This window comes from Sinohyriopsis cumingii, chromosome 5 (genome assembly GCF_028554795.1).
Source record: "Sinohyriopsis cumingii isolate HCF-2022 chromosome 5, ASM2855479v2, whole genome shotgun sequence".
Lineage (NCBI taxonomy): Eukaryota > Metazoa > Mollusca > Bivalvia > Unionida > Unionidae > Sinohyriopsis > Sinohyriopsis cumingii.
The window spans coordinates 10,912,940-10,925,813 of record NC_142965.1 but is presented as its reverse complement, the minus strand read 5'-3'; the positions used below and the strand labels follow the sequence as shown (position 1 = coordinate 10,925,813).

Below are 12,874 nucleotides of genomic sequence, written 5' to 3'. Positions count from 1 at the left end.
ATAAGATTTGTCAAATATTATATATACTCACTTATGAGTCCAACTGCAAACTGCACTGACCAAGATCTACCACTGCATAATGCACCAGAAGATATGAGTTTGCAGTTTATAAGGACTAATAGGCAGAACAAACAACATAGACCCTGATCTGGAAATGCATTATGCTGCAGTAGATCATGATCTGTTGCATGCAGTCTGACTCGACTTATAAGCAAGTACAGATGGTAATGCATTGCACTGTGACTAAGCAGCACCCTATATCCCCAACTGACTCGGAATAATTCCTAATACTCCCAGAGTGCTGTAATGCAAATATTTTGAATACATTAGTGATGCACCCACATGTGACATACAGTTAGAAGGGTGTATCTATTTAAGACCCCAACAGCTAAGCTATCATTATTCTCCTTAGTATGCAACTGACATATTCTACAGTTCTCAGTTGTGGCTGTGGTCCACTCAAGACAAAAATATGAGCATCACTATGGTAACAAAATACAGTATGAGCTGTCATATTCCCAACAAACTATATGTGACAAGTAGAAGAATCAAAGCTTTGTTTTGAATTCATCCATCAATAGATAACTGAAAGGATATGAATTCAGATATCTTGATTGAACTCCTTTACCACATAATATCTAAAGATTAAATGGAGAGCCAGGAGGATGTTGATGTTGAATATGGTATGATGAGATTTTTTTTTATAAATCTAGTCTACATCATACTTTAATATAAATTTAATCCATATAATAATTTAATATAAATCTAGTCCACATCATACTTTAATATAAATCAGGTCCACAGCATACTTTAATATAAATCTAGTCCACAGCATACTATAAATCTAGTCCACATCATACTTTAATATAAATCTAGTCCACATCATACTTTAATATAAATCTAGTCCACATCATACTTAATATTAATCTAGTCCACAGCATACTATAATATAAATCTAGTCCACAACATACTTTAATATAAATCTAGTCCACAACATACTTAATATTAATCTAGTCCACATCATACTTTAATATAAATCTAGTCCACATTATACATAATATTAATCTAGTCCACAGCATACTATAATATAAATCTAGTCCACATCATACTTTAATATAAATCTAGTCCACAACATACTTAATATTAATCTAGTCCACATCATACTTTAATATAAATCTAGTCCACATTATACTTAATAGTAATCTAGTCCACAGCATACTATAATATAAATCTAGTCCACATCATACTTTAATATACATCTAGTCCACAACATACTTAATATTAATCTAGTCCACATCATACTTTAATATAAATCTAGTCCACATTATAATTAATATTAATCTAGTCCACAGCATACTATAATATAAATCTAGTCCACAACATACTATAATATAAATCTAGTCCACATCATACTTAATATTAATCTAGTCCACATCATACTTTAATATAAATGTAGTCCACATCATACTTTAATATAAATCTAGTCCACAACATATTTAATATTAATCTAGTCCACATCATACTTTAATATAAATCTAGTCCACATTATACTTAATATTAATCTAGTCCACAGCATACTATAATATAAATCTAGTCCACATCATACTTTAATACAAATCTAGTCCACATCATACTTTAATAAAAATCTAGTCCACAACATACTTTAATATTAATCTAGTCCACATCATACTTTAATATAAATCTAGTCCACAACATACTTTAATATAAATCTAGTCCACATCATACTTTAATATAAATCTAGTCCACAACATACTTTAATATTAATCTAGTCCACATCATACTATAATATAAATTGAGTCCACATCATACTTTAATATAAATCTAGTCCAGGTCATACTTTAATATAAATCGAGTCCACATCATACTTTCATCTAGGCACAGATTATTTTTCAGAAGCACATAACCTACTACTACTCCACCATGTGCATGAAACCAGTCAGTCACAAATCACATCTATGTCTACCTGCCATGTGCATGAAACCAGTCAATCACAAATCACATCTATGTCTACCTTCCATGTGCATGAAACCAGTCAATCATAAATCACATCTATGTCTACCTGCCCACCCACACTGAAAAAAAATCTAACCCCTAACTATACCATTTTTTATTAGACGACTTATCTAATCTTAAATAGCATATACTTTTTATTCCAGTCCTAATAAATAAAGACATTTTTGGTCGAAAGTCACTTCCAAATTATGTACTGTGAGCAACGTGATACGGAGACATCAGGCCGATTGACATCAGGCCAATTTGAAAGGGGCGTGGTACTGTAAAAAAGATGTGGCAGCAATCTAAGAAATGAAATAGGGAGAGACATAAATCAATGGGGTGTGCAGAGTAGGGGACATGGCACTGTGCCCTTCTGTACCTTTCAAGATGCAGCACTGCACATGTAATGCTCTTGACTGTTACAGCCACAGCTTGTATACCTGCCAATTTCAACTGCTGGCATTAAGACCAAAGACTGGTACTCCTCAAAGAAGACAACTTCATTTAAGAATAATTATCATGATGCAGTTAGGCGTTGGGGAAATGAACAAGTTATTGCATTTCTTTGATAACTGGACCATGCTCAAACATAAGCTCTTTCCTTACCAAATGTACATGCTTAAGTTGAGTCAAACTGCAAACAACAAGATCCTGATCTGCTGTAGCATAATGCACCTGGAAATCAGGGTCTATCCTGTTTATTCTACTTAATGCTCCTAACAAACGGCACAGACCCAGATCTGCCATCACATCATGTGACAGAAGATCTGGGTCTGTGCAGTTTTGCACTTGCACTCATAAGTGAGTAAATATGGTAGTTAAAAAATATATTTAAAAAATGCTAGCAAACTTAGGTTTAGAACAAAACTAATCCTCTCCCTTTCTTCTGATTTATGTCTACTTTTGTGTTTATCTGTCCTGTTATAAGTTTGTTCCGTATATAAATAACTGTGTTGAATATTTTTAATGGTTTTTGTTTTTATTTATTATTGAAATATCACTCCTTCAAAAATTAATTTTTCTATACTATTCAGCATCTGCTATCAGTGATTTTTTTAAGATTTTCACAGACACACACACACACACACACACACACACACACACAAATGCTCCTGCTTTGAAATTTTTGCAAAGTGTGTGTGGGATGTATGTTCAAATATATGAGAAAAGTTAACATTAATAGGCTACTAAGTTTCAACAAATCTGCACATGCTAAATAACTTTTCATAAATAAAGATAAAATGTACAAATGCTTAACCCATTTTAGCACAGCAGTAGCAACTGTGTGTAATAACATTAACTTCATGTACCAGTAATAGCAAAGACATCACTGCCACTGTAATAAAGACTATCACAATTTTATGACCTTGCCAAGTGCAGTTAGTAGAATGTTTTCAATAACTAACTAATGAAAGTGTACCTGGCTCAAATGCAAAACACCATTTGGTATGTCTTTGATTTTACCACATGATCTAGCAATCACATGATCAGTATTAAGAAAGGTTCCAGGTTTGCTCTGGCAAACACACTATCCACAATTTTGATGCACTCACTCATTTTGAATGGAAGAGTTCGCTAATTTTTGGGATTTTTTGGAATAGTGCATCATGGAGAAAACATTGTACTATCCCATATACATTGTCCTTCAACTCACATTCTGACTGTGCTGGTCTTTTTCATTTCTATTACCTCCAAAACTTTTGTGTCTCATAGCCTTATTTGACAACAGGCCCACTGATTAGTTTAAGGTACATATAATTTAGAACTCCAGATGAGAAGAATTTAATTTGGAAAAATACAGTAGGTATAATGTTTATAATCTAATGCACAAGACTGAAGTCTTCCAGAAATAATTGCATGCACAAAACTGAAGTCTTCCAGATGGAAGAAATATTGCATATGTCTGAAAGGTGGGCGGTATCTGATTTACAAATACCAAAGTATTATATCTATGGGAGAAGAAAAAAAATACTGATAAACTTCACATTTCTTTATATACAAATGCAAACAGTGTTTGGTGTGTTTCATATCTATGTACAATATTGTACATAAAACTCCTGGTGTTCTTGATATATACAATGTTGTACATACAACTCCTGGTGTGCTTGATATCGACCAACAATACTGTACATACAACTCCTGGTGTTCTTGATATATACAATGTTGTACATACAACTCCTGGTGTTCTTGATATATACAATGTTGTACATACAACTCCTGGTGTGCTTGATATCGACCAACAATACTGTACATACAACTCCTGGTGTTCTTGATATATCCAATGTTGTACATACAACTCCTGGTGTTCTTGATATATACAATACTGTACATACAACTCCTGGTGTTCTTGATATATACAATGTTGTACATACAACTCCTGGTGTGCTTGATATATATAAACAATGTTGTACATGCAACTCCTGGTGTTCTTGATATATACCATGTTGTACATACAACTCCTGGTGTTCTTGATATATACAATGTTGTACATACAACTCCTGGTGTTTTTGATATATACAATGTTGTACATACAACTCCTGGCTGCTTGATATCGACCAACAATATTGTACATACGACTCCTGGTGTGCTTGATATATACAATGTTGTACAAACAACTCCTGGTGTCCTTGATATATACAAATAATATTGTTCATACAACTCCTGGTGTGCTTCATATATACTGTTACAGGCCAGGGGTCTTTAACTGACAGAGTGGTTGTCAAACCCTGGCGCGATTCCTGCTAGAAGTCATAAGTTTACCCCAAATTTCCAAAGACTTCTATACAACTTCAGTTGTAAATTAGAAAGCCCAACATGTCCGTTTTAACCATAAACTTTACTCCAAAACATTAATGGAATCTATGAGTTTTGATGTGTTTGGGTTTCTGGGACAGTCCAAGTGAAAGTTGAAATCTCCAAGAATAATCATGTTGCCACCTATCAAATTTCCATACTCCAGGAGATTCAGAAACTGCTCCAAAAAGAGAGATTCAGCCAGCTTGTTTTTTCTACTAGGACGAGGGCGGTATAGGCAGAAAAAATGGACTGACCTTTGCTCCAGTGTGAGTGTGGTTTGGACTAGTTCAAACAATGTGTGGTCAAAATTGAATGTTGTGGTGTGGTTAAGACGTTTGATCATGGAGTTCTTTGTGATGACAGCAGTTCCACCTTCACAAGAATTACGGGGGAACAACTTGATGGAGTAACCAGTGGGTGTTAGATCCGCACACTTGGGTTCATCACCTGATGTTTTTAGCCATGTTTCTGTCAGGAAAAAAATGTCAATATTCTGGTTGTTGATAAAATTAACTATTTCTGTGCACTTTTCCGGTGGTCCTACTGACTGGGCATTGAATAATGCAATACGCAGAGGTATCTCTTGGATAGTTGACACAAAGGTTGATGAATTAATAGGGATTTGAATTAGGTTATCTAAATTAACGGTCGGATATTTTTTTAAATTGTTGAGCTGAAATAAGGGAGATAATTGGAATTCTTCTTCCTGTTCTACACTGGCCACCTTTGAAACATTTCTTCTTTTGCTTCTGTTTACATTTAGGTAATGATGAATGTAGTCCCAGTTCGTTTAGTCTAGAACACAATGTAGTATGGAGAGCCAAAGAGTGATCATTTAAAGCAATTAATGAGGGTCCATCATAGCATAAACGGGTTGACTGGCGATTATCACGTGATGGCGGTTTGTTAAAAAACAGTGGAGCAAGACAGCTGAGAAAATGTCTAATTGTTCTCATTTCCAAAACAAGGAGATGAAGAAACACATACGAATTGAACAGCCAATACATAATGAACACAATAACATAGATGAAGACAGGCAACAAGCACAAATATCATGAAAATGGCACTAAAAAACGGAACAGCTGCTTCAAGCCGGTTAAGCAATAGCGGTCATCTTGTTTCTATATCAATAGACCTTAGTACACCTGTACACGATATATTTTTGGCTAGTCTGTGTCAGACGATCCTTTTTTTTTAAAACTAACTCACTACTAATGGACCAATGCAACAGCGACCAAACATAGCCATAAAAAACCTACTCCCAAAAGCAAAAGTTTGGAACACCATCACATAAACGATTCAACTATACTGTGGTGTGCAATACCATTACTTCATACTGTTAATTAACATGCGCTTCGAATCGTCCTTCACAACTTTCCAAATGGACACTATTCCATCCAAGCATACAATTCAAACTATGCCTGATAGAAACCACACTGGACCATTTATGATTGTCAAGATGGTAGCGAACAATTTTTTAAATACACTGTATGAAGCATTTTCCAACTGGCAAGTCGCTAGCAGGTCAATGACAAGATAACACAGACCCTTCCTGTGTACAACGAGGTTACAGAATACATTCTTCAGAGAGTAATATGTCTCTTACGAACCTCAAAAACAAGTCAACCATGACTTCAACACCCAACTGGTACGACACACATTGTCATCCACAAACCATTGCTATAAATAACACTGCCTCAATCGCTGTTCACCACGAGTACTAACTCTACAGGGACAGAAAAAAACAGTCCACCAACCTCCAAACAATCATACATAACACCATCACCTTTCCTTATCAATTCAGCTGATTCACTCACAGCACAACCCAAACAAATATATCTAATTTATGAAAATCTGGTCCCAAGCAGCAAACAACTTCATAAACTCTTCTGCCTTAACACTGCACACAATTAATTAAAAACAATTTATTTATAAGAACATAAAAAAATAGACATCTGGCATCACATAATTCACTAGAATCACACTATTTACACAGCCGACAGGCGCAGATTAATATGATTCTAACTGCGTGACTTTGCATCTCAATCCATTTTACTATTTGTCCTATACCCAACCAATTAATAATTATGGGGAAATGATTACTACCCACCCTTTTCAATTTATATCGCCACTTCTGTCAGCTAGGCAAATGTGCCCGATATCAAATTTTCATGTTTCCATACTGAATGCCTTGCTGTCAATGGCGTTTTTATTAAATCAGTCCCAAAATATATCAGTGAAATGGAACTTTTGTATGTTTTTCGAATTGGATCAGTAATTTGCTTCTTCCTAAATAGTCACATACCTAAAAGATTTAGGCAACGCACCGAGAGCTCGTGTATTATTGTTTTATAGGGGAACTGTCGCCCATCACAATTTCAAGAGACTGATTTTTATTGTCCATTTCGGAGAGGATTTTTTTTAATGCTTCCAAGCTATACATTTTATGGCAACATGATTCACCCTTTGCTAACAGTGGTACCGATGTACCCATTACAGCGCACTATGCACCATTAAAATTCCAATCCCCAATAGTTATATTAATTACCAGGCGATCCCTGTAATGTTCTCTACTTATCAATCTCAACATCAAATAATGTTTTCAATCAGGTGATAGTAAATGTTGAAACCATGTTAGTGTTATTGTTGTTATTATTATTGCCAAATCCTTTACGGAATTCCAATAAATTCAGTATAAAGCTTATGAACTAGACACAATATGGAGGGGTGTTGTTGTCAAACACATGTTCTTTATTAGCAGTTCATCTCAGTTAATTAAAAAAAATACCTCAGCCAAATTCATCAATCTAGCATGCCCAGGGTGTGATGGCCAATAATTCTGATATTGTTAGATCATTCCAGCTTAGTTATCTGGGGAAAAGTCAGTTATTTTGCCCAATTCTATTTTGCACGTGTTCACCATGTAACACGATGCTTCTCACTCAGACCCTTTTGCACCTGTGTGCCCTCTCACCAATTTCACTTTCTTCTCCATATCATCAATATATTTTATATCTGAGATAAAATATTCAGTCTTGACTGAACATAAGCACTCAAATTAAACATATTTCTTAGAGCAAATAAATATATTTACATTCGCAGACTAATTGTCGCGAAACATAAATGTAAATTTTAAAGGAGCTCTGTCAATAATATGAATTTATTATTTTTTTAATTTATTTATATCTTTTATAGGACACATCTTTCTTTCCTAATTGTGAACGAATAGTCTGTGCTAAACATAATAAAACCAGATCACTTTCAACACTATGACAGAACTATTCAAACATCCCACTGCTGCAAACCAGAAATTTTCTTGTAACAAGCCAGGGGTCTTTACTTGATCGAGCGGTTGTCAAACCCTGGTGCAATTCCCGCTAGAAGTCATAAGTTTACCCAAAATTTCCAAAGACTTCTATACAACTACACTTGTAAATTAGGAAGCCCAATGTGTCCATTTTAACCATAAACTTTACTCTAATTAATGCAAGACTATAGATAAAACAACCTGCAAAATATCTATCAACCGCACATCTACGTAGTTTCTCTTCATCAGGTTTCCGTACCACCAGCCATTCACGCCATAGAAACTATACGAGTATCCCCTAACACTGGGAACTATTTTAACTCCACCACCTTAGGCCAGTCAATGTATGCTTTCCATGCACATTTCGCCAATATAACTGCACCATATTTGCCACCATGGCGACATAAACAGTATCTGCCAAGTCCCTTCTTATTTATTCCTTTGTGTAGTTTACCGGTCTCCTACCGCAAATACTGCCACTGCATTCACACCACCAATGTACACCACTAGATTTTAATATGGACTATCTTACTCCAGGGACATTCATTCAGTTTTGGCCTGAATTCACTACTAGTGAACCATGGTATCATGGAAACTCACTAACACTTCACTCGATGACGTTTGCTCCAAGTAATTGGCTAATTATTTCGGGCTAAGGATATTTCCATTGTGTTGTGCCGAATTCCAATAATCACACAAGTAATCACACAAACCTAAGAATTCCTTAAAATGGTGCGCTATAACCGAATGCACATACTCCAGCTTTATTACAATACAATGTTGTACATACAACTTCTGCTGTGCTTGATATGTACAAACAATATTGTACATACAACTCCTGGTGTGCTTGATATATACAATGTTGTACATACAAACTCCTGGTATATTTGATATGTACAAACAATATTGTACATAAAGTGCTTGGTGTGCTTGATATCTACCAACATTACTGTACAACATTTACATAAATCATCCTTAAAAGCAACATGAATAAACTATTGTAAAGGCGAGAAAATACAATCTGACAGTAGTTGAATTTATCAAGTTTTCCATGCTATTTTACTGTATTTATCTGATGATATGCCCATGCTTAATTAGAAGTTCTCATTTATCTCATGATCAGCCCATGACTGATTAAAAGTCCTCTAACTATCTGATAAGCCCATGCCTGATTATAAGTCATCTATCTGATTGTAAGACCATGCCTGATTACAAGTCCTCTATCTGATATGTCCATGACTGATAACAAGTCCTCTATGATAAGCCCATGATTAATTACAAGTTCTCTATGATATGCCCATGCTTGATTACAAGTGTTCTATCTATCTGATGATAAGCCCTTGCTTGATTACAAGTCCTCTATGATAAGCCCATGCCTGATTACAAGTCATCTATCTGATTGTAAGACCATGCCTGATTAGAAGTCCTCTATCTGATAAGCCCATGATTGATTACAAGTCCTCTATGATACACCCATGCCTGACTACAAGGCGTCTATCTGATGATAAGCTGTGCTTGATTACAAGTGCTCTATGATATGACATGCTTGATTACAAGTCCTCTATGATATGCCCATGCCTGATTACAAGTCCTCTATCTGATGATAAGCCCTAGCTTGATTACAAGTCCTCTATATGTCCATACCTGATTACATGTCCTCTAAATATCTGATGATAAGACATGATTAATTACAAGTCCTCTATGATATGTGATGCCTGATTACAAGTCCTCTATGATATGCCATGCCTGATAACAAATCTATCTATCTGATGATATCCCCATGCTTGATTACAAGTCCTCTATATGTCCATACCTGACTACAAGTCATCTATCTGATGATAAGACATGCTTGATTACAAGTCCTCTATGATATGTCCATCTATCTGATGATATCCCCATGCTTGATTACAAGACCTCTATCTGATGATAAGACATGCTTGATTACAAGTCCTTTATAATATGCCCATGCCTGATTACAAGTCCTCTATGATATGTCCATCTATCTGATGATATCCCCATGCTTGATTACAAGACCTATATCTGATGATAAGAAATGCCTGATTAAAAGTCCTTTATCTGATGAAAAGCCCAAGCTATGTGATGCCTGATTACAAAACCTCTATATGATGATAAGCTCATGTTTAATTACAAGTCCTCTATGATATGCCATGCCTGATAACAAGTCCTTGATCAATCTGATGATATCCCCATGCCTGATTACAAGTCCTCTATCTGATGATACCCCCATGCCTGATTACAAGTCCTCTATCTGATGATACCCCCATGCAAGATTACAAGTCCTCTATCTGATAACAAGTCCATGCTTGATTACAGGTCCTGCTCTATTTATCTAATGATAGGCCATGTCTGATTACAAGTCCTCTAACTAACTGATGATAAGCCCTTGCTTGATTACAAGTCCTCTATAATATGCCCATGCCTGATTACAAGTCCTCTATCTGATGATAAGACATGCCTGATTACAAGACCTCTATCTATCAAATGATATCCCCATGCCTGATTACAAGTCCTCTAACTACCTGATGATAAACCATGCTTGATTACAAGTCCTCTATGATATGCCATGCCTGATTACAAGACCTCTATCTATCAGATGATATCCCCATGCTTGATTACAAGTCCTTTATAATATACCCATGCCTGATTACAAGTCCTCTATCAGATGATAAGACATGCCTGATTAAAAGACCTGTCTATCAGATGATATGCCCATGCCTGATTACAAGTCCTCTATCTGATGATACTCCATGCCTGATTACAAGTCCTCTAACTACCTGATGATAATCCATGCTTGATTACAAGTCCTCTATAATATGCCATGCCTGATTACAAGTCCTCTAACTACCTGATGATAAGCGCTTGCTTGATTACAAGTCCTCTATAATATGCCCATGCCTGATTACAAGTCCTCTATCTGATGATAAGACATGCCTGATTACAAGACCTCTATCTATCAGATGATATCCCCATGCCTGATTATAAGTCCTCTCTCTGATGATAAGCCCATGCTTGTTTACAAGTCCTTTATCTATAACAAATATTTACAAAGGATATCTTTTCTTTGATAATAAGCACACAACACATACATTTTTGACAACTGTATTACTCAATATGCTCACTTACAAGCTATGTTTGCAAACAACACAAAATCTGATTTGTTGTCACAAAATGTGCTGGCAGATCTGTTTGTTTTACTGAGGCACAGACCCAGTTATACTGGCACATGATGTGATGACAGATTTAGGTCTATGCAGTTAGTAGTGGAATCTGACAAACAATGGAGTATACATGATAGGTCCTATCATGGGAGAAACACCGTATAAATGAAATGATCAGTTCAATTAGCATTTTTATCATTTTTGTTGATACATGCTTTATTTTAGTCTAAGGTACTGGTATATTAAAATATGATCCCTCCTTTACTTACTTCCGCCACATTGTAGAGAACATCTGGTAAGTTACATAGCCCTGCTTTTCTCCCCCTGCTGCCCAAAAAAGTGGACATTTCCAGTATAGTGGTAGGTAACAGGCCTGTGAAGACAAAAGACTGATAAATAGGAATTGTATCAAAAGGATATCTGTCTTCAGTAATTATAATGAAACCATTCAATACAGGACAGTTACTGGACACCAACAATATCACTAGCTTCTTTCAACTAGTGTAGAAGGAGCAAGCGAAACATGATACCAACAATATAACTAGCCTCTTTCAACTAGTGCAAAAGGGGCAAATGAAACATGACACCGTCAATATGATTACCCTGTTTCAATCAGCTTCGATGCTCTGCGAATTATGAAATCCTCAATAAAGATCACCATCTTAATCATTGTACATATTCAGTGAAGCATGATATCCCCAATAAAGATTACCCTGTCTTAATCAGTGTACATATTCAGTGAAGCATGATATCCCCAATGAAGATTACCCTGTCTTAATCAGTGTACATATTCAGTGAAGCATGATATCCCCAATAAAGATTACCCTGTCTTAATCAGTGTACATATTCAGTGAAGCATGATATCCCCAATAAAGATTACCGTCTTAATCAGTGTACATATTCAGTGAAGCATGATATCCCCAATAAAGATTACCCTGTCTTAATCAGTGTACATATTCAGTGAAGCACGATATCCCCAATAAAGATTACCCTGTCTTAATCAGTGTACATATTCAGTGAAGCACGATATCCCCAATAAAGATTACCCTGTCTTAATCAGTGTACATATTCAGTGAAGCACGATATCCCCAATAAAGATTACCCTGTCTTAATCAGTGTACATATTCAGTGAAGCATGATATCCCCAATAAAGATTACCCTGTCTTAATCAGTGTACATATTCAGTGCAGCACGATATCCCCAATAAAGATTACCCTGTCTTAATCAGTGTACATATTCAGTGAAGCACGATATCCCCAATAAAGATTACCCTGTCTTAATCAGTGTACATATTCGGTAAAGCATGATATCCCCAATAAAGATTACCCTCTCTGAACTAGTTTAGAAGGCATAAGTGAAACATGATACACTCAATATGACTACCTTGTCTCAGTCAGTGTAGTATACATGATAGGTCCTATCATGGGAGAAACACTGTATAATGAAATGATCAGTTCACTTAGCATTTTTATCATTTTTGTTGATACATGCTTTATTTTAGTCTGAGGTACTGATGTATAAAAATATGATCCCTCCTTTACTTACTTCCGCCACATTGTAATCTTTAATGAAACAT

The 12,874-nt window shown here is 35.6% G+C and overlaps 1 protein-coding gene across 2 annotated transcripts in view; it reads right to left on the bottom strand.

Moving 5' to 3' along the window:
- LOC149798630 (serine/threonine-protein phosphatase 2A regulatory subunit B'' subunit beta-like) overlaps positions 1-12,874 on the bottom strand; it is a 166,591-nt gene that overhangs the window by 67,419 nt on the left and 86,298 nt on the right. For both annotated transcript variants that reach the window (XM_089957463.1, XM_089957462.1), the window contains exon 3: positions 11,568-11,671. In XM_089957463.1, coding sequence (XP_089813589.1) covers positions 11,568-11,671 — 104 coding nt within the window. The remainder of the gene's footprint in view (positions 1-11,567; positions 11,672-12,874) is intronic.